The sequence below is a fragment of the Centruroides vittatus genome, unplaced genomic scaffold (assembly GCF_030686945.1).
Source record: "Centruroides vittatus isolate TY-2023 unplaced genomic scaffold, ASM3068694v2 contig_358, whole genome shotgun sequence".
Lineage (NCBI taxonomy): Eukaryota > Metazoa > Arthropoda > Arachnida > Scorpiones > Buthidae > Centruroides > Centruroides vittatus.
The window spans coordinates 17,500-41,420 of record NW_027122181.1 but is presented as its reverse complement, the minus strand read 5'-3'; the positions used below and the strand labels follow the sequence as shown (position 1 = coordinate 41,420).

Below are 23,921 nucleotides of genomic sequence, written 5' to 3'. Positions count from 1 at the left end.
ATGAGTGGAACAACAAAAAAGAAAGTTCGTCAATATTCAGAGGAATATCTGAAATATGGATTCATACCAGCAGTTAATGATGAGAGGATGCCGTTTTGCTTAATATGCCAGCAATGTTTGACAAACGAATCTATGAAATTGGGTCGGCTTGAAGCACATTTGAAGGCCAAACACAAGGACTATATTAATTCAGATTTAAGTTTCTTCAAAACATTGAAGGAAAAGTTCGAGAAAAGGACGACAATTACTTCAATATTCACGTCTAGAAATGTAACAAATAGTCGTATCCAAGAGGCTAGTTAACAAATCTCTTTGTTAATTGCTAAATCAGGGAAGAGCCACACAATAGGGGAGAATCTAATAAAGCCCTCTATTTCTGCTTTTATGAAAACCGTTTTAGAAAAAAATGACGAGGATGTAGTAGCAATGCCTCTTAGTAAAAATACTGTCAGCCGAAGGATCGACGAGATGGGCGATGACATTGAAAAACAACTCGTTTTGAAACTAAAAACCAGAAATTTTTCTGTGCAGATGGACGAGTCAACTCTAAGAGACAGTGAAACCGTTCTTATCACCTATGTTAGATATATTGAACGTGGACAGTTTGCAGAAGAAATGCTATTTTGTAAACAATTAGAAAGCACTACCAAATCGAGAGACATTTACAACATATTCAAATGCTACTTGGATGACAATGAGATCCCCATGAAGAATGTTATTTCGTGTGCTGCTGCAGATGGTGCCCCCAATATGATGGGCAAGAAAAATGGTTGTTTACAATTGATGAAAGCTGATAATCCAGAAATGACCCTTAATCACTGCGTTATTCATAAAGAAAACTTGGTGGCTAAAAACATGTCTCCTATCTTCCATGAAACACTAAATGCAGTTATCAAATGCATTAACTCGATAAAAGCCAGCGCTAAAACCGAGCGCTTATTTAAGCTATTTTGTGAGGAGCAAAATGAAGACCATGTACAATTGTTACTACACACTGAAGTAAGGTGGCTATCAAAAGGGAATTGTTTGAAACGATTTATTGAGTTGTTTGATTCGCTTAAAAAGTTTTTAATTGATAAGCCTGAAATGAAGTTCTTATTGACAACAAATGGCAAAGCATATGTAAGTTACTTAGCCGATATTTTTGAGAAGCTAAATATATTGAACAAGCAACTACAAGGACCAAGCAAAACACTGGTCGATGCCAAAGCAAAAATATTTGGTTTTGTTAAGAATCTAGAATTAAGTCAGAAACACTTAAGTAACAGAAATTTTGAACAGTTTCATTGGCTCAACAAGTGTAATGTTTCTGACTCTGCAATACTTGAAATTGTTAATCATTTAAAAATTTTAATTACGGATTTTAAAGAGAGATTTGCTGATTTAAAAGAAATGAATTTTCCGACATGGATGGTGCAACCAGTTTTGGTGGATTTAGCTGATATATCCAATCTGCAATATCAAGAAGAACTCGCGGAGTTGCAAAGTGACGAATCTGTAATAACTCTATTTAATATTAAAGGTGCGATGGCATGGCTTTGCGGTGAAACAGAAGCAAAATACCCCAATACCACAAAATGTGCAAGAAAACTCTTATTACCGTTTCCATCTTCATATCTAGCTGAATGTGGCTTTAGTGCTGTGAGTGATTTGTTGACTAAAAAAAGAAATCGTCTGGATATAACACAACGTGGAGATTTGAGACTTAAGCTAACTAAGCTTGAGCCAGATATAAAATCGCTGTGTAAAAAGCATCAAGTCCACAAATCACATTAAATTAAGTTTTAAAAATATCTTATTTTTATTTATTAAAAGTTCGTTTCTTTGTTTTGACAACAGTTGTAAGAAATCGCTTTCAAAATTATCATTCATATTACTAAAAAGAACAAAAATAAATTTTTAACTAAAATTATTATATGGGGGGACATGATGATTTTAGAAATGTTAAAGTGGGGCGTGGCCTAAAAAAGTTTGGGAAACACTGGTATATATATTTATGTACAATTTATGAGTTCTGCACTTGAAATTATACGGTTACTCATACCGGTATACGAGGTATATATATATGAAATATCCGTATAATTTCAAGTATATAACCTGCCATATTAATTGTGAATGTAGAAGAGAATCTGATTACACCGATAAAAGATACTGACATGTTAGTATCTTTGTTCCTGTCATGACAGAAGTGATTTTTTATGATATCCTTTCATTGTTTTCTAACCTTGCAACTACCTGTCATTTTCTCCTCTTCAATCAAATTTAAATTACATTTATTATTCTTTTAACACGCATTTTGATTATGTAAACCATCTACTAAATAAAAAGTACGTGTATTTATTTAATGTATTAAAAGCAACCTTACAAACTGTCTTATACAATATGCGTGTCTCTCATTCGTGTCTTCATTTCTAATTAATTAACACACGTGAAATTGCATTATTTCGGTAATTTCTGTAAAGCGATTCAAACAAATTTGCCAAAGAGTTTTCTATAAGTTTATATTTAATGCAAATATACATAATTATTATTCAAGACGACTATTAAATAACAATTAGCCTACAGGTGTAAATGGCTTATCTCGCAACCTACATATCTGTCAAGGTCACGACGTGATTTATTCCCAATATTTAGATTAATATATAAGGTATGGATAATTTTCGATCGTCAGTAACAGCAATGAACATTGTCAGAGCATTTGTATTATCAATTGTTGCCTTTTATAGAAAGAAAGATGAGAAAATAGAACTTTCGAAACAACCAGAATGGGAATATGATTACATTATTGGTAAGTTTTATTTAAAAAATTATTAAAGATAGTCCTAAATACTAGAAAACATATGTAGAAAGGAGATCATAAAAGGATTTTATAGTTATTAGCAATAGAAAGAACGTTATAAAGCAACGACTGCCCTCATTATAGTCGAAGACGTTTGTTTACATTTTGGAGAAGGGGTAGTCACGTCCACTGGTGATTTTCGATTTGTAAATTTGACGTCAATTAATTTCGATTTATAATAAAACCCTTAAGGCTACAAAGATATATAAACAACGCTTGGCTGGGAGAAACTTGCGAGGAATAATCAGATTTAAATTTCATACATTTATTTGTTTGCCTTGTATTACTATAATAAAATATATATAAAATTAATAATAGCCTCAATAGATAAGTGTTTTATATCGATAAAACAGCAAGGAATAATCGAAATGAAGTTTTTATTCGCAATTTTTTTTACATTTTTTAAATTAAATTGGGCTTATTATAATTTCTTTTTTTTACATGACCGCCGCGAGATTAAACATAAGGGTATTTAACACAACAATGTAGGCTATTTTGTACATTTTATAGGGCTTATAATGCTTATTCCATGAATAATGTGTACAGAACCCTTCAAAAAATATCAGAAACTTTAGATAAGAAAAACCAATGAAATTGGTTTCCAAACTGATGTGAAGACCATCCAAATACCATTCAATTGACGTAAATATAACAGAAGAACGTAAGTTATATTATAAGACAGATGTACCTCGTATGTGTAATGTATATAAAGTTATATATAAACGAAAAAAACTTTATTTTTCTGAGTCGAAAAAGGAGGAACAAAGTTATAACAGCTCATCTAGGTTAATAATACAGTAACGAAAAAAAGCTTTCAAACGATCGTAAACTTAATGAAGTTGTTTAAAAATGTTTATCAATAAATAATGAATTTTTTGATTTAATCGTTTCATCTTTGTTTTTGCAGAAATAGCAGTTAAAAAATTGTATTTTAATAACTTTTTTCTTCACAATTTTTAAATCGTGTCCTCAATCTTAAAAATTGATGTAATCTAAGAAGTTCTTGATTTTTTCTTCGTGTATTTAATGAATTATACCAGGTTTTCGGGTTACACAATAGACAAGGTGGATAATTAATTACGGAAACACGTTAAAGAGTTAAACAAATAAAGTAAATAGTTCCTTTAAAAACTTGGTATCTGAATTAATCTATTATGCTTATGATTAAAAACAAATCATCATATAAAACATACGATATTTACTTATAGTGGGAGGAGGATCTTCAGGATCGGTGGTTGCCAACAGATTATCAGAAAATCCCCACCATAAAGTATTGTTATTAGAAGCCGGAGCAATGAAAATGTATTTTCTCAAGTACCTGTTTTTAGTCAATCTTTTCTAAGTACTCAAATGGATTGGAATTACGTAACAGAACCTCAGCAATTTGCTTCTTTTGGTTTCCAAGACCGAGTAAGTTTATTGCAATTACTTTATAAGAAACCATAAAATAAATTTAATATATTTTGCTAAATCTATTACCAATAAAGAGAGTAAAATGGCCGAGAGGAAAAGTGTTAGGAGGTACAAGTTCTATTAACTTTATGATATACAGTAGAGGGAATCGAAGAGACTACGATAACTGGGCTCGAGGAGGAGCGTATGGATGGAGTTGGGAAGAAGTATTCCCTTATTTCCTTAAATCGGAAGATAACACGGACATTGACGTTCTAAAGAATGGTAAATATTAAAGTAACGAGTTATTAACGTTTTTAAATATGATATAATTTAGAAATTTCGTTTATAGTAGTTAGCAATTTGCATGAATGCTGCCAATTCTTTGACTGTAAAAATAAATTTATTTATTGTATGATGCGTTGAAAACGAAGAGATAAAACACGTTACCATTATAAAACACATACAAATGTATAAAAATTAATAATTGTCAGTAGAAATCGAAAAATATAAGTCAATGTTCGGCTTCACTGCAAATCAGATGTGCAGAAAAACCAGTCTTTGCTCTTAAAGGTGGTGTCAAACCACACGATCTTTATTGTGCCGGTGATTATAAAAGCGGTGTAAATCATATATTTTTAGTCTGTAGACCATTTTTATAATCACCAGCACATTTGTAGAAAGTGGATACGAGTGAGTGCTAATGATAGTGGGAATGCAAAGTTTTTATACGTAAATTTTACTTATTTTAGTATAAATAGAAAAAAATTTAGTAAATAAAAAATAATATTTTAGTATTGATAATGTATAATAATAAGAATAAATAAGATATATATTTTTAAAAAGTTTTTATGAATAAATTCTAATGCGTGATCCGATGACCTAGATTTATAGAATTGAACTAAAAAAAAATTAAATTGTGAATTATACCCTTTTTAAATAGAAGTAAAAAGCTTTAAATCTTATTAATCACAGCAAATATTTCAACATTTCTCTACTTTAGTTTCCAAAAATATTGAAAATGAAAAGCTATTATACATTTAATACATTCAAAATTCGGTTAATGTTACCTATGGTTCCAAGATGGCGGCTCGTCTGATTCCAGCAAGGAAACAGTGGGGACGCACGTTCTAACCTAACCTAACCTATTCTAATAGTTTTGTTAGTAATAATTATGGTAATTTATTAGAATAGGTTAGGTTAGGTTAGAACGTGCATCCCCACTGTTTCCCTTCTTCTATTTACTGGAATCAGAGACGAGTCGCCATCTTGGAACCATAGGTAACATTAACCCAAAATTCTATTTGTCAAACATAAAATGGAAAAGATTTAAAGATTTTACTTGAAAGAGGAGAATCGCTACATCAATTATCAATTACGCAGCACACTTTTTTGGAGAGATAAATAAATAATAAATTGTAAATTTTAACATTTCAAAGGGTATCACAGTTCAGGTGGATACCAGACAATTTCTTCTCCGAACTATTTTACACCTTTAATAAAAGGATTTAAGAAGTCTGTTTTATTAAATGGACACGTTATGCGAGACTTCAATGGACCTATTCAAACAGGTAAAGTCTTTTAGAATTGTTTACGTTAAAAATAATTCTAAAAGACTTCAATATAAACGAATTGTTTATATTTATTTCAGGTTTTGCTTTTCCTCAAGCGACCAAAAGGAATGGAATGAGATGTAGCACTAATAAAGCATTCTTGCAGCCTGTGAAAGATCGCCCGAATTTAACTATTCTACTTTTTTCATTTGTCACTAAGGTAAGAAAATGAATACAATTTAACCTGCCTATATAGAAAAGTTCGAGATAGACAGGTTCCTATAACAGTAAACAGGTTTGTTTGGAGGTAAAGCAAGTACATTAATACAATAGCAAGTACAGTACACGCCTGTATTAGATAAAAATAAAGCATTTTTGACATACCTTAATAGAAATAATTTGTCAATAGTTTTTGATGCTCGATTTTCTTCAACCGAGATGCAATCCTTGCTAGGTAATCGGAGAAAGCAGTGTTAATTGCAACCATGCAGTCTACTGTAATGAAGCTACAATTTATTCTATCAAAACGTAATAGCTGAGCTTTAATTTGTAATTGACACTTGAGTACATAATTAGGTGTTAGATAAATAAAGGAAATCTAAGAAATTCCACGTGATCAGACTAAATAAAATTAGAATGTTGGTTAAATATGATTTCAATTAATTTTCATACTTTATAATTAACTATAGTATAAAACGTTGAATATGACTTATGTAAGAAAAAATTAGCATATTTATTGTATAAAACCGTAGATTTCAAGACTAATTACAACTTTTCAGATTCTTATTGATCAATATAAAGTTGCTAGAGCTGTTCGTTTCGAACGTTTCGGTCAATCTTACATTGTGTATGCCAGAAAGGAAATCATTTTGTCTGCAGGCGTTATTAATTCTCCACAACTTTTGATGCTGTCAGGCATTGGTCCCAGAGAAGATTTACACAGATTTGGGGTAAATATTTAAACTTTTAATATTATTATAACGATAGTAATTATTAATTCTTATTCTTTTCGTGAAGATTCCCGTTGTTTCTGATCTGCCAGTCGGGTATAATCTGCAGGATCACGTATTTACATATGGAATGGATTTCTTAGTTAATATTCCTTTTAGTCACGTACTTTATCGTTTATTTAAACCAATAAACATTGCCCGATATTTAAAGTTTAATAAAGGTAAGAAATTGTTTGTAATATGCTGTAAATGATTTATTTTTTTTGAAATCTATTTAAAAACTTATGGTCTTTTTAAAAGGAATTTTGACTGTACCTGGAGGTCTAGACCTTATAGGATATATCGATACGAAGTATGCAAATAAATTAGATGATTATCCCGATGTCGAGATCAATTTTCTTTCTGCCACACTAGCATTTGATGGAGGAAAAATTACGCTTCCAATTCTTGGACTTAAAAGAGAGGTCAGTTGTTTTAAAGTCTGATTATTAAATAAATGAAATTCTTTGAAAAAATATTAATTTAATATTTATACAGATATATGACCGTTGTTATAAACCATTCTCTTTCAAAGAATCATTTGCTATAATACCTAGTTTGCTTCATCCTAAGAGTCGTGGATATATAAAATTAAGGAGTGCAAATCCTCACGATCATCCCATCATCCAGCCTAATTATTTATCTCGTTTTGAAGATATTCTAGTTTTAGTTGATGGTAAGTAATGTTTTTTTTTTATAACCATATAAAATATTTTAAAATGTAAATTAAGTATTTCGTTGGCATGGTTCAGCCCTGAAGGAAGTTCTCAGGCTCGGTAACTCCATTGCTTTAAAGATATACGGTTCTCGAATATTTCCTAGAAGAATACCTGGATGCGAAAAATATGTGCAATTTAGTGATGAAGATTTGCACTGTATAGTAAGAACTTTAAGCACGACTGCGTATCATCCGGTGGGAACGTGTAAAATGGGTGCAATTGAAGATCCAACGACAGTAGTGGATCCACAGTTAAGGTTCGATATTTCTTTTAACTACAGAAAATAATTCATTCTAAAGAAAATATTTAAATAATAATTTGACAATATAGAAAGTTTAATTTAATATTTTAAAATACTAACATTTAGGTTAATGTTACCTATGGTTCCAAAATGGCGGCTCGTCTCTGATTCCAGCAAATAGAAGAGAGGAAACAGTGGGATGCACGTTCTAATCTAAACTAACCTATTCTAATAAATTACCATAATTATTACCATAGAATAGGTTAGGTTAGATTAGAACGTGCATCCCACTGTTTCCTTTCTTCTATTTGTTGGAATCAGAGACGAGCCGCCATTTTGGAACCATAGGTAACATTAACCTAAATTTATAATTGAAAACGAAATCATTATATTTTTAACGTGATTCAATTCTATTTTAAAGGGTTAAAGGAGTATCGAGATTGAGGGTTGTTGATGCCTCAATTATGCCAACTATTACATCAGGAAATACGAATGCTGCTGCAATCATGATCGCCGAGAAAGCATCTGATTTGATACGCAATACTTTGTATTTTTGGTAACAAAGTTAGGAAATAATTTTATTATAGTCTTAACCTATTGAAGAGATTTTAAAAATACTGTGTCAAGAAGTATCGCATTTGAGATCGATCTAATTTATATTATTGTATCTTAATTCCAGTGACTGTAAGTAGCTTTCACAAAAAAGTTATGTCCCGGTAAACAGGAGGTAGCTAAATCAAAATTACCTCCCATTTACCAGATCATCGAAGGGTTAATTAAACTTTTTAATACATCCAACAACTCTTTGCGGAATTCCACATTTACCTCATCTGTAAGAGCTCAGCATGTCGCTGGCTTTTTCTTTCAGCTCTATATTCTTCAAACCATCTCTAACTTCCACTTACACTTTTGTGGGGCTTAGAATTGTGGTGTTAATGACTCTTCAAACCTTTGATGCTTTTCGGATCTTCTGTGAGATAGAATCTTCCACCATGTCTATATAAACATAATTATATATTTTAATATGACATTCAGAATCTCATTCATTATGGAAAAAATTTTTTATTGGTTTCTTTTTCGACCAGTTTGGCCTGTGGTCGAGTGGCTTCACTGTGGCGTAAGCTTCACCTATACGCGATGCTCTGCTTCGTAATTTTAAATCGAACACCGGTGGCGGGTTAGTGCCTGACCAAGGGCCTGAAAGCGTGGCGTTATCCTAGTTTCCTTCTACGTAGGGACCAGTTTCCAGTAAAATTTTCTCCGGGAGGCATTCCCTTTGGTAGTTGTGCTATGTGTTGCTTTGCCTTTCCCATCGATCCCCTAACCTATTTTACAATAAAATTGTAAAAAAAAATTTCTTGCAACCTTTAAAATGGCGTGTCCCTTTTCATTTGCGAATTGAATAAACCGATAAATCAGCCCGCCATTGTGTTTCGAACCGAATTGACAAAATTATTTCGTGTTCGCGCGAAATTTTTGTCAAAAAACAAAAAGTTATTATGAATCTTAATAAATAAACATAAAAACTCCCGTGTGTATTTCTTTTGCTTTAAATAAATAAATTATTTATTAATTATAAAAGTCAGATTTTAATGATCTTCTTTAGCCAGATTTTTTTCAAGGTTTATTCTAGACGGATGATTTTTTTCCGTTCTTCATTCCCAGGCGCTTAAATAGTCCATTGGACGAAATGTTCTCATGTCAAATTGTGCACCGAGTGGTTTTCTTATGAGTCCGGGTTCGCTCGTTTGAATTTTTAGCTGCCTCTTCGCATCCTATCCTGTGAGTTCGTAGTTTGGATAAGAATATTTACTTAATAAAGACTACGTTAAATTATATTATGAAAAGATTGGGATACGAAATAAGAAGAAATAAAAATGTCCGATGTCAGAGACCCATAGAAAAGAGATAGAAACGAAAACTGCTGCAATTACTTAGCGACTAAGCACGGACGGAGCCGCCATTGCCTAATCGCGGAGTGGCACATTATACGTTAAACGCTTACAAATCACCATCACGTGACTTGGCTTTGTAATTTGGAGGCGTCACACGACATACAAAGCCAACGAGAAATACAGGCCTGAGCCCTACTGCTTTAGGAGACCCGGGATCGAATCCGGACGAGTCCAAAAATTCCCAGGAATTTTTCTGGGAGTGGTCCGTCCGGATATGTTGGGTTTCCGTTCCTCGCCGCCCCATTGTGGGCCTGGCCAAACTCATAATGGGTAGGCTAAAAAAAAGCCCTCTTGGTGCCCACAGGGCGGTAAGAGTTAAAAAAACCAACAACGTCACCATCTAAACTGGGACAACATAAACCTTAATCTATTACTGTACGTGTTAAAAATCGAGACAGTAATTTTATCAGCGTACACATTCACCTACATTTTGAAGAAATTCATTACATATTGCAAACATCGAATAGAGGAATGGATGTCCAATGTCATTGGTACATATCAGCCAGATATACAGTTTAGAACCAAAACTCAAAAAGACACATCCTTCCTGATGCTTGAAGAGAAACTTCCTTCTGATGATATTGATGGTACTTAGCTTTATAAGGATGGGTTCCATAAAAATTCCAAAACAGAACTCGCGTTCTTTTCTGATTACATGAAAAAACCCCTCATATTCTCAGAAGAATGCAGGGCCAAAATGAAATTTAATCAACATGTAATAATAGAAGAAATTCCTGTTTCAGATGATATTAACGTTTGCTGCAACGACAAAGAGAAAGGAATCGAGTCAGAAATGCAACCACTGATACAAATTTCAAAAGAACAATCGAAATCAAGTCTAAAACAACCAAAACGATTCTTTCTTTGTATGAAAAGCAAGAGGAACGAGAATAAAATAGTCAGATTTAATTTACTTCCAACTTATCATTTCTACAAGAAGAAGTTGGACGTCTAAAGAGGACACAGATTTTATGTCGATACGAGCAATTCCTGCAGAGAAAATGTCATTGCATAAGGAACTTTATAATATATTATTAAAAATGGATAAAGAAATATAGGAATTCAAGTTTTGACTACAAAATATAGAAAAGATCTGATACATGCGAAGCTGAAACACTTCCAGGTGTTCTTTCCCAGAACGTGTTCACTTGAAGAAAAGGACAAAACCGCTGATCCATTCGCCGGATCATCCTCAGAAGATTGAGAAATTTCTCGTCTAATGGGCGAATATTCTTGCTGAATAAATTTTCTTTTATTTTAGTTATTTCTGTATTTTTATGGTTTAAGAATAAACATTCTTTAATAATATTAACGAAAATTATTACCAATCATTAGTGGATTTTGTTTTTTCTTAACAGAGGAATAGTGTGGCGATCGGTCAAAAAATGAACCACAAGATTTTTACATTTTTAGACTCAAGGTCCTTCGAGAAATGCAAAAAATCGATTTTTTAAATATGTATGAATGTTTGTGTGGACCACGATTTTATTCTTCCTCTTTCAAGCTTAAAAACTCCAGTGCATTTTGTCGAAAATTTCTGAAATTTCGCAGGTTGGTTTGTATATTAGAGTGATCGATGTTGTTAGATTTTGGTGGTTAAAGGTCGAAAAACTGGGAGATGGATGGGGGTCGTGTGTCATATTTCGAGTGAAGTCGAACTTTATAAAAGATTTTATAAATTTCTAAATTCTAATAACGAGCATTTAGAAACGTTTTTAATAAAAGAACTCTGTGACATTTTATGATAATTAAGACATGTTATAATTTTTTATACACTCACTTGAGTATTGTATTCAATATATATCTAGCTTATGTACCCGCCATTGCTCGAATAAAACAGTATGAACATAAAAGATTTATATACAATCTTGAATTTACTTTTATTTTTTTAAAAAAGCTTATACCTAATCAACTCTTACATCTGACTATTAAAATTCGGGTCATCAAGTATCTTCCTGATGAACCGTAACACTCAATTTTAAGGTAGAGGAGGAGGACCTCTGACCGAGACTTCTGTAGACACGGGATTTTGAACTTTACGGCGTTCAAGGCAAAATATTTGAGTTGAAATAACGCGACTTTAGGTTTCCTTCGGAAGTTTTTATATAGTTAATTGGGGTCTACTGCCCCTAAAATTTCCATATCTGGTCTCGGCATTCATGTGTCTAACTCCGTTCTCGAGATTAGGGATAAATAGCGGATGGACGACAGTGAATTTATAGGTCTATAATCTCTTTCAAAATTGCAGCCCAATAGGTATCCTCCATTAACCGAGTGGATAAAAGCATCGAACATCGGTAGTAGGTCATGAGTTCGCGCGTCACCAACTGACTGGTCACGTGCTGTCTCCTAAATAGGGGACATCTTTACACAAGTCTTACCGAGATGCATCCTTTATGACAATTCGCTCAGGTGTAACCAAATAAACCAAACCAATTCTAATAATTTTTCTATAAATGCGATATTCACGTGTACACACTTAAATACAATGAAAAGGTAAAATCGTTTGTTATTTGCGCATAATCTGTTCAATATTCAGACTGTTACCAATAGATAATTAAGGTAAGTTTAAATAGGTTTAATTAGGAATAACCACCACCAAAGAAGTCGAGTAATACGCAAATAAGTTGAACAATAATTTAAAATTTGCATACGAAGATGAAAATAACCAAGAAATAAGTACAAAAATCATGTAAACTAAAAAAGTATTAATTATAAATCCTATTGCCCATTAGATATCAAGAGAAATACATTCCTGGTGGAATTAAGGAAAATAATGTATAGAACGATATTACAAGAAGATATTGAAATAGAGACAAAATATTTATTAAATAATTATCCGAAGGACATCGTAAGTGGTATGAATATTATATCAATAATAGATATAACGTTAAAAATGAAAAGATTGACACTTTGTATATCCAGTTTCCATATATAAATCAACTATATGAAAAATATAAAACAGAATTTAATAAATTTTCTATTTGCATAGTAGCGAAACAAAAAACAGATTAATTGATATAATTAATTCAATTAATAAAGAAGATAGATACAAGGGAAATCATTTGGAGATTGCAGCAGTGATTTATAAAATGTTGTGTACGTGTCATAGACCAAAATTCTACATAGGAGAAACAAAAAGAAGACTGGAAAAAAGGTTAAAAGAACACGAGGCAGCAATACTTGTGATATTTGTAATATTTTTAATTGTAAAATTAACAGAAATAATGTAAAAATTCTGTATAAAGTAAAAAACCTGGTAAAAAGACGCATTATCGAACATTACTGTATACTGAGTTATGCAAATGTGATAAATTTGAATACGGGCATGTCTGTAGATGCATGCTGGGACGATATAGTCCATTATAAAAGAACTTCTGTTAAATGATGGTTGTATCCACTGATGAGACCAGTGAAAGGCTCATCAATGGCGGGCCAGGCGATCAGGACTGTTTTTGGCCCGGGTCGCTACTCTCTGGCACAGTCTAGGTGGGGCAGCTTCCAAAAAGCTTGTCTCCCGGTCGTAGGGGTGTCGTACAGGAGTAGCAGGACCGGACGCAAGACCTATCTGACTCGTTGGGCCGGTGGCGTGTCCTTAAACTTTATGGACGTGGATAAAAACGTAAAAATAAATGCTTAGTATTTGATTGTTATTTCGTTTATTTTGCCTTAAAATCTCTCGAAATCGGATAGAACGAGTAATATATTATTTGCTAATTTTTTCTAAGGATATTTTATTTTTAGATTTATATTTTTTCAGGTTTAATTGTTCGTTATCCTTCCTCCTGATTATAATATTGACTTTTTTGTGATTTAAGAAGTGTTTTGTTTATTGATATTTCACACTTATTTATTATCGAATAAATCTTTTTAATAAAAGTTAACTGTTATTGATGTAAAAGCCCAAAATGATTCAAATCGTGTATCAAAACTGTCTATAAAATGGATGTAAGCTCCTGACTGGACTGTTATTCATGCAAAACTAAATTAAAGACAAAAACGAACGTACTACATTAGCCTATTAGAGGCCCATTTTTAAATTTTCACACGACAATAAAAAAATACGAAAATGCCATAATTCCTGTCAAAATATCTCTGGTGTTGAGGCTTTTGATACGGTTTGAATATTTAAGCATCTACTGTTAATGCTACTTTCCAAAACAACGTAAGTGTGACCGGTTCCCGGGGGTGAAAAATTACTATATTTAAATTAATTTTGGCAGGAGGAACCCGACTACGTAGAATTGGAATCCATAACCGGTACTGTACATCTACTGATCTAAGTAAAATTAAATCCGAGCTAACAAATAATAAAGTGACAACAATGGATCGTTGAGTAAACAAGTATGCAAATTTTCTCGTGTTTGTGTACAGGCATATTCAAATAATATTAAACGAGTTATTACTGAAATAAAAAATGGATTCTTCTGCACTGAATAAATCATACGAGTACTTAAGATAGTTTAGTTTAAATGGCGTACTTTTACTTTCATTTATTAAGAAATGTTTGTAAAATTACTTATAATGTCCATAAATTAGAGTTTTTACGTAAAATTTAAAACTTGCAGATCATCTTTTTGTGCTTAATAAAATATAAATACGATTATCAAATGTTATTTTTTTCAAAGGAATGCATCCAATCATTCATTTTTTATCCTTTTTCACATTTTCCTTCATAAAACATCGTTTACGATCGTTCCTATTATGACGTCTCGTAATATCACGACCTAAACTGGAATTGAATTTCTGTATGCATTAATTACAAGAGAATGGCTTTACTCTTGTGTGAATACGAACATGTCTTATCAATGAACGCTTGCGTGCGAAACTTCGTTTACAATGATCACATGTAAACGGCTTCTCCCCTGTATGAGTTCGCAGATGTTCTATCAGATTAGTTTTTTGTGTAAAATTTCTTTTGCAATGATCACATGTAAACGGCTTTTCTCCGGTATGAATCTTCATGTGACGATGTAGATTGCTGGTTTGGGTGAACTTACGAGTACAGAATTTGCAAGGCAAGAGTCCTTCTCCACTGTGAATCTTCTGGTGACGTCTTAAATCCATGCTTCGAAATTAATTCTTTCTGGCAATTTTCACATTTATATTTCCCATTCTCTGTGTTGCGATGAGTTAAACCTGCAAAATATGATAGATACAGTAAATAGCAATATCAAAACTCTTTACTTGAGAAAAAATATATAAATGTAATTTTAAATATAAGTATTTTAAAATAGTTCATAAAATTGTGTGCGCAGATATGAATGTAATTTGCATAGTCCCCACAACAACACTTTAACTAAATATAAAGGTTACAACTATTCAGATCACATCATGACATACACTAATTGTCTACACAAGTGTTCACAAATATTATCGACACGCATAATAACTATCTCAAATTAATGTAATTTATATACATTTTTCTCGAAACAATTTATATGCAAAGTATTTTGCAAAATAAAATATTTGGAAAATAATTTTAGAACGTCCTCATTTAATTTTTTCTTTTCCTTCATTCTCTTTTTATGAAATACACTTGATATATTTTCGTGTCATTTCTTATAGCTGTTTTCAATTCTCTTCTTCCGTAAACGAAGTATTACACACATCCTTCAACTCTCCTTGTCTTCTTTCAGACACATTTCATCAGTTATTATACAGAAATTCCCTGTTTTGGTTGAGAGTGAATCTGCAAATTAAAAGTTTCGTATAAAAATAAGATAGAAAAGAGTATTTGGCCGTATTTTCTTAACCGAAATTATTTCAAAATTAAAAGTAACAGTTCTACGAATTCTTCCTTCGACGTTTTAACCACATAATTTCGTCTTCACTTAAAATCTGAAAGAGAAAGGAATCCAAATTAACTTTTATTATTAAAAAATGTGTATTTTTGCGTATTAATTGTATTCGTAAAATAACATTAATTAACATTCAAAGAAATTTCACCCGCAATGTTTGGTAACAAGTGTATCATGTATGAATGTATGCGCCTTATTTCTATTTATTTTCATTTACAACTTTCATTGCAGAATTAAAAACATAAGAACTGAAACTTTCCTTGGAAAAGTGGATATTTAATATTACTTCGAGAAAGAAAAATAATTGCAAATTTACTTACATTTTGTCCACACTTACGATTGTTTGTTCGTTTAGTTACGGCAACGCGACACTTGGGCGATCTGCCTGGAGGGGGTGCCTTCCAGGAAGTCTTTTTAAGGGGAACTGGCCCTTATTACAGGCGTGGAGAAAACCCGGAAAACTCCACGTGGCCAGCCCGTCCGAGCGAGGCGCGAACTCCCAGTGTTCAAAGAACGAAAATCGCTTGGCCACTGATGGGTCCACACTTACGAGAACCTTGGGACAACGAAGGAACATCGAGAACTTGAAATACTCTTACGTCAGTTACTCGAGCTTCACTCAATACCATAAATGTTATTTGAGAAATCTTCCCGTTCATTCTTCCCAATGTAACAGTCAACGTGTTTTCTTCCTCAATCGAGACTAGAAAGCATTACCATAATTGAAGGAGTTTGACATAGACAACGAGCACCGATTTATTCCAAAACGAATTAATTCTTACAATTATAATTACAAAAATATAATTTGTCCTTCTGGACGTTAACCCAAACGGTCTTTAAGTCCGCATGTACAACGGAATATGAAATTTGAATGAAATTAAGTGGCGCCGTCTGTAATTCAAAATACATAAAAACACTAAGTTTCTATTATTTTCGAAAACGAGAGTTAAACTTCGTATGATATTTTACTCGAATATAGTTCGTAACGAATAATGCAGTGTTAAAAATTTATTTTAAATAAATACTCTGAAGCGTAATATAGGAAACGCCCTCGTTAATTCATAGATCTAAAAACGTGGAGAATCCCGACTCCGACCTTATGCGAATCTTGGCCTGGGTCTAGAATGCTCTGATCAGATAGGTAATGCTTATTATTGTTAATTGTCTACTTGGACTTTACTTATTAACAGGACTTTATACTGGTGTTTAAGGATTGGCACAGTAATGAGAGTTAGTTCAGGAAATAACAAAACTTCTTTATTATATCACCTGTAGTAATAATTCCTGAACTAACTCTCATTACTGTGCCAATCCTTAAACACCAGTATAAAGTCTTATTAATAAGTAAAGTCCAATTGACAATTAACAATAATATTAGAATTTAAGGACAGTAAGGCTTTTACAATTAGGTAATGCTTATATTCTTTTAATAATGTAATATGTATTATTATTGAGAGGTTATTTGGTAACGAGATTTCAACGCGTTAAGTGCAAATAAATCATAAAGAATTTCATTGTTTTTATAATAGAGAGGTTGAAACCGAAGTTTTAAACGCGAAAACGTGTATATCGGACGTTCATCGCCGCTTTCCTGTAAGCCTAGAAGTTTGCCAATGGTGTTTGGAAAGTTAGTGGAATCACGCTCGACATGCCAAACGCCATTGTCAAACTTCTAGGCTTACAGGAAAGCGGCGATGAACGTCCGATGTACACGTTTTCGCGTATAAAACTTCGGCCTCAACCTCGCTATTGATTTTCGTGTTACTTCGTATTAAAAGCAATACAAATAGAATATTTTCTTCTAAACGTGATAACTTTCACCAAGCGGACGAGTCAAAGAATAGAAATATTCCGTTTCGTTTCGAGCAGCTTCAAAAAAAGAGAAAAACTCAAAGGATAAGGATCACGTTTTCTTATCAAAACAAAGCTTAATGACAGAATCAGACCACTGAAATAACGTTTCACCGAAATTTTCCTTACGACAGAAAAAATTATATTTTCATTTATATGCTCCATACAAGAAACAGAGGAATATTCTTAAAACAGAAAATTCTGTAAGAAGAGATAAAAAGAAAGTAAGAATTCAAAATCATGTTATTGTCAATCTTGGTTCAAAACAAACCAGCACAAAATAACAAAATAAACAATAACAGTAAATTCGAATATAGTTGACTTCAAGAATATATTAGGCCCACCAGTGGCTAAATGGTTCCTTTCCCTGAACACTGGGAGTTCGGTCGTGGGTTCGCTTCTCTCTAGGATGGGCTGGCCAAGTGGAGTTACCTAGGTTTTCTCAACGTTTGTAACGTCTAAATAGGGGCCAGTTACCCTTAAAAAGACCTCCCGGAAGGCATTTCCCCTAGGCAGATCGTCCAAGTGTTGCGTTGCATAACTTAATAAAACAAACAAACCAAGAATACACGAAAACCGAAAGATTGGATTATCTTAAAGTATTATTCTACGTCTTTGGAACCGAAGCGATAATGTTAACAGGATGCGCAACAATTTATATTACATGGAAATTAGATTGTGCAAACAACGACTAAAGACGTGGACGGGCAATATCACTTTGGCACACATCAAGCGGTAACATTTTATAACTGAAAATAACACACAAATACTCGTTGTAATGCTCGAACAGAATATTCCTGCTCATTATAATGATAAGTCTTATCGTTACATCGATAAGTTTGATAAAGACACGCAAATACACAAACATGCTTCGACAACTATACGACAAAAGTAACATTGTCATAAGATAGAACCTGACACACAAGTGGAGATAAGAGAAATTTCTATTTTGGACCGTATTACCGATTTAAATCATGCTTTCAACGAGAAAAAATTTTTCCACTGCTACGAATTTCAAAATCAAGTTTGAAACAAAATGGATAGAAATGGGTTTTTCCAGGAAAATTTGTCCTGTAACTTGATAGCGAAATAAACAAAACTTTTTATTTATCGCAGCACGAAACACTTGAGGTGTTCTTTCCCAGAAGTGTTTATTAGAAAACGATGACCAAACATCTGTTCCGTTGACAGAATCATCTTCGGAAGATTGGGAAGTTCGTCCTGTGTAATGGAAAAAGATTATTTTTCTTCTGTATAATTATTTTGATTTTATTTATTTACTTCTGTATCATTTTTGGCTTAAAAATAAACGCTTTAAAAAGAATAATGATCTGATACTCTTATTAATATAGTCTGCTTAGTTCGCAGACTTATAAAATATACTCTGGAAAGATTATAATTTAGTAGACGAAACGTGAATTTCCTAATTTCTCTTATTCTAGTTAATCTAGTTTATTATTCGAAGCAATAAAATCACATACTAACTGAATTAAGTGTATTATGTACGGATTTATTTTGTTGGTTATATTTAATTGTTTATGAATGCCATATAACTAATTTTCTTTTGTTTTTAAAAAAATTTTATCTAAAATTATTCTTTAGATTTTTCTGTCACGGGCAGTGTTAAATCCATGAGCATACCGGATAATTGCCCCAAAAAATTCTTACGAAGAAAAATGTCTAAAGTCAACAATATATGTGAGGCCCATAATTCAAATTTGTCTGGGTTCCATGAAGTGACAACGCGTCATTGACAGAAAGCTGATCTTAAAAAAATCTAGCAACGAGTTGCGTAACTTTCTCGGCTGTTATGACATTTTATTTTAAAAATCAGTTTGTGTTGTGGGTTCAAGTGAAGCTACCGGTGTACACGGTCCTACGTTCCATTTTATCATGTTTCGTTGTAATTTTCAAAAAGGTGGACGAATCTAAACTTGTTGGGTGGAGCCGATTTCTTGCGGATCATGCCTGAAAATTATGACAAACATATTGCATGAACATGAAAAAAGTAGTCCAGTATGAGTGGCTGTTAATGAATACTACCACTGTTACTTCCCGTGTTAAAAGTTCATAAATGTTAACCGCATACGACATTTTATTACGCGTAAAGATCAATTAACGCTTACTTTCCCAATGGGCGCACGGATATACGAAAAACGGCTAGGTCCGGATGAGGCACGAGCCCCAATAGATGGTAAAATTTCTGTGCAGCCTCATCATTAGGATAGTAGGATGAGAAATAGTAGTAGAGATAATAGAAGTAGAAAGAAAGTAGTAGAATGAAAAATGTTGAAAATAGTTGTGTCTCAAAACTAGAAACTCTGTTGGGTCACAGATGAAAGGCATAATTATGTTGAAAATGGTTGTGTCTCAAAACTAGAAACTCTGTTGGGTCACAGATGAAAGGCATAATTATGTTGAAAACTTTTTTTTTAATTTACAAGTAATCACTGCAAAGGCAAGAGGTCAACCATTCGGCTTATATAACTTTGGGAAGAAGAGCCGTGATCACGTGACCCATATCCTGAGCCTTATTCGGCGTGCAAGGCAGGATGCATCTCTAAGTGCAAGAGAAAGAAGTGCGAATGGAGTGACACGCGCGCAGATTCCACATATTTCCATGCCCGAAGTAAATTGTTGTATCAATTAACTCGTGGGCATATAAAGAAAAACTGAACCGCCGCCACCGAAGATCCGCAATCCAATCCCGACTTGTTTGTTTGGTTAAGTTATGGCAATGCTACACTTGGGCGATCTGTATAGGGGGATGTCTTCCGAGAGGTCTTTTTAAGGGAAACTGGCTCCTACTTAGGCGTTACAGACCTGGAAAAAATCCAGAAAATTCTACGTGGCCAGACCATCCCAGCGAGGCTAGAACCCCCAGTGTTCAGGGAACGAAGACAGCTTGGCCGCTGGTGGGCCCCGAATCCCGACTCAGCAATTATTGTAATACTATATTCATAGAAATTTATAATTACAGGCGATAGATAACGAGTCTGAAAAATGCGAGTGGAAGAGAAAGAACGTGGAGGCAATGCTCAAAGAGGAAATGACGACAGCGACAAGAACAGCACGCGATCGCGGATGAGTAAAAAAGCCAACGCGCGCAGGTTAGTTGCCGCAAACCGTTTCTTGACACCCAGAAACTGCGTGAGTGAAAATGTAGCTCCCCTTGCAAGTGTAAGCTCAGATAGCTCAGAATGACGTCGTACAACATTCGGAGGGGGAGAATATCTCGAGGAAAGTCACACGTACAAGTATGGTTCCCTTGGCGTTATTACTCGGCGTACAAGGAATCTACAATCCTGGGCCAGGAAAATCTCTCATTCAGAGTTCACAGCTTTTCGTTATTTGCACGTGTTTTCGTCCTCAGCTCCAACAAAATTCAAAATTCGATTAATTAATTCTGCTCATAGATTACAGACACATAGTAAATGATAAAACAATGCCGGTAAAATAACATTAAATGAATTAAAAGCGTTACATATATAATCGGGGCATTTTTGACCCAGGTCAAATTCGGATAACCAGGATTCAGATAAGGTCAGAGTCGGGATTCCCCACGTTTTTAGATCTATGAAGTAACGAAGGCGTTTCCTATATTACGCTTCGGAGTATTTATATACAATACATTTTTAACACTGTATTATTCGTTACGAACTATATTCGAGTAAAATATCATTCGAAGTTTAACTCTCGTTTTCGAAAATAATAGAAACTTAGTGTTTTTATGTATTTTGAATTACAGACGGCGCCACTTAATTTCATTCAAATTTCATATTCCGTTGTACATGCGGACTTAAAGACCGTTTGGGTTAACGTCCAGAAGGACAAATTATATTTTTGTAATTATAATTGTAAGAATTAATTCGTTTTGGAATAAATCGGTGCTCGTTGTCTATGTCAAACTCCTTCAATTAAGGTAATGCTTTCTAGTTTCGATTGAAGAAGAAAATCACGTTGACGGTTACTTTGGAAAGAAAGAACGGGAAGATTTCTCGTGGTATTGAGAAACTCTTGTAACTGACGTAAGAAGCATTTCAATTTCTCGATGTTCCTTCGTTGTCCGAAGTTTTTTGTAAGTGTGGACAAAATGTAAGTAGATTTGTAATTATTATTGTCTTTTTGGAAGTAATATTGAATACCCACTTTTTCACGGAAAGTTTCAAGATGATAAATGGATAGAAATCCATTTTTTTTTAAAACACGCTTGCACCTGATACATTTGTTCTGAACGTCGTGGGTGAAATTACGTTAAATGTTGTAATTAATGTCACTTTACCAATTCAATTAATACGTAAAAATACACATTTTTTTTAAATAATAAAATGTAATTTGGATTTCTTTCTCTTTCAGATTTTGAGTGAAGATGAAATTCTGTGATTAAAACGTCGAAGGAAGAATTCGCAGAACTGTTACTTTTAATTTTGAAATAATTAATTTCAGTTAGGAAAGCGTGTTTGACATTATTCCCGTATCTTATTTTTATACGAAACTTTTAATTTTCAGATTCAGTCGCAGCCAAAACAGGAAATTTCTGTATAATAACCGATGAAATGTTTCTAAAAGAAGACAAGAAGCGTTGAAGGATGTGTGTAATACTTTATGGAAGAAGAAAATCCAAAACATCCATAAGAAATATATCAAAGAAAGAACATATTTCGTGCAAATGAATCAGAAGAGAAAATTAAATGAAGACGTTCTAAAATTATTTTCCAAATACTTTATTTTGCAAAATACTTTGCATATAAATTGTTTCGAGGAAAATGCATACAAATTACATTAATTTGAGATATTTATTATGCGTGTCGGTAAAATTTGTGAACACTGGTGCGTGCAATTAGTGTATATGATATCATGATGCGATTGGAGTAGTTGTAACCTTTACTTTTTAGTTAAAAAGTGTTGTTGTGAGGACTATGCAAATTACATTTGTATCTGAAAACACAACTTTATGAATTATTTAAAATTACTTATTTAAAATTATATTTATATATTTCTTATCTAGAGTTTTACTATTCTTATCTATAGTATCTATCATATTTTGCAGGTTTAACTCATCGCAACACAGAGAATGGGAAATATAAATGTGAAAATTGCCAGAAAGAATTTATTTCGAAGCATGGATTTAAACGTATCATCAGAAGATTCACAGTGGAGAAGGGCTCTTGCCTTGCAAATTCTGTACTCGTAAGTTCAACCAAACTAGCAATCTACTTTGTCACATGAAGATTCATACCGGAAAAAAGCCGTTTACATGTGATCATTGCAAAAGAAATTTTACACAAAAACAGCATCTGATAGAACATCTGCGAACTCATACAGGGGAGAAGCCGTTTACATGTGATCATTGTAAACGATGTTTCGCACGCAAGTGTACATTGATAAGACATGTTCGTCGTCTTCACACTGGAGAAAAGCCATTCTCTTGTAATTATTGCTTAGAGAAATTTGCTTTCAGATCGACTTTATATGATCATATTAAGAGACGTCATAATAGTAACAATCTTAAATAATGCCTTTTACGAAACAATGTGAAAAACAATAGATAAAAATACGGTTAGGTTGTATTTGTTTGAAAAAACATTTAATACTCCAATTTATATTTTATTGTACACAAAAAGAAGTTTTTTTGTTGATTTTTAATAATTACATTTTACGTAAAAATTTGATTTTTTTTTTTTGGAGTAAACTTGTAAGGTTTTGCAAAATTGAAAGTAAATGGAAGTTTAATTAAATGGTGTATTTTTAATATTTTAAGTATTTATGATTTAAGCTGTGCAGAAAAACCGTATTTTCTATTTTAATTAAAAGTTCAATATTAGAATAGGTGTATCCAAAATAGGAGAAAATTTACACTCTCGTTTACTCAATGATCCATTGCCGTTTCTGATCAGTAGAACTAACCCAAAATAACTGATCTATCAAATCAAAGTATTTATACACGTTATAGGTACCAGCCCTTCATGGCCGGGTCCCTCTTTATTTTCTCTCTCTTTTTCTTTTGAATGGTTAATATGGAGATACTAGCTCATATAGGCTCTCTCCGATAGACGTTATTGATTGCTATGCGACTGATGAGCCAGCCGTATCCGAACGGCCTAAACGCGTGCGAGGAGAAAGAATGCCCTTCGAGAGGACTTATGGGGAACTGGCCTCCTATTTAGTCGTTATCGGTAAGGAGGAAACTCCAAGCAGCCAGCCAGTCCGATCTCTGCGCAAACCCACGACCGAACTTTCCAGTGTTTAGGATCCGGTCACCACCGCTAGGGTCCCTCTTGTCAGCAAACTTGAATATAAAGCGTCCGGCCGGTTCTTTAATAATAGATTATTGAAAACAACATTGCGTTAATGATTTTTATATTTCTATTACCATAAAACACTGAAACTTTCACCTAAACTGCAAATCTACTTAAAGGACAATATACGTGATTAGAAAATTGAATTCTACATAAAAAGGGACTTTAGGAGAAGCGTGGTCTTTCGCAGTGAACAACGTTGTTTGAATCCTTCAATGATGCAACTGATCTAGGTGAATCGTGACAGCAGAGTGAAGACAACAATTTCCGTGATGTATTCTG

General features: G+C 33.2%; 1 protein-coding gene and 1 pseudogene across 1 annotated transcript; both read left to right on the top strand.

Annotated features, from left to right (window-relative positions):
- On the top strand, nt 1-1,776 carry LOC136974878 (SCAN domain-containing protein 3-like). Its single transcript, XM_067269852.1, has 2 exons — nt 1-283; nt 401-1,776. The coding sequence occupies exons 1-2, from the start codon at nt 1-3 to the stop codon at nt 1,774-1,776; spliced, it is 1,659 nt and encodes a 552-aa protein (XP_067125953.1).
- An 873-nt stretch (nt 1,777-2,649) lies between these two features.
- On the top strand, nt 2,650-8,320 carry LOC136974877 (glucose dehydrogenase [FAD, quinone]-like; annotated as a pseudogene).
- The last annotated feature ends 15,601 nt before the right edge of the window (nt 8,321-23,921 follow it).

Coding starts and splice junctions, on each gene's coding strand:
- LOC136974878 (XM_067269852.1), top strand. CDS start 1: ATGAGTGGAACAACAAAAAAGAAAGTTCGTCAATATTCAGAGGAATAT. Junction 284..400: donor TAGAAATGTAACAAATAGTC/GTATCCAAGAGG, acceptor AAACCGTTTTAG/AAAAAAATGACGAGGATGTA.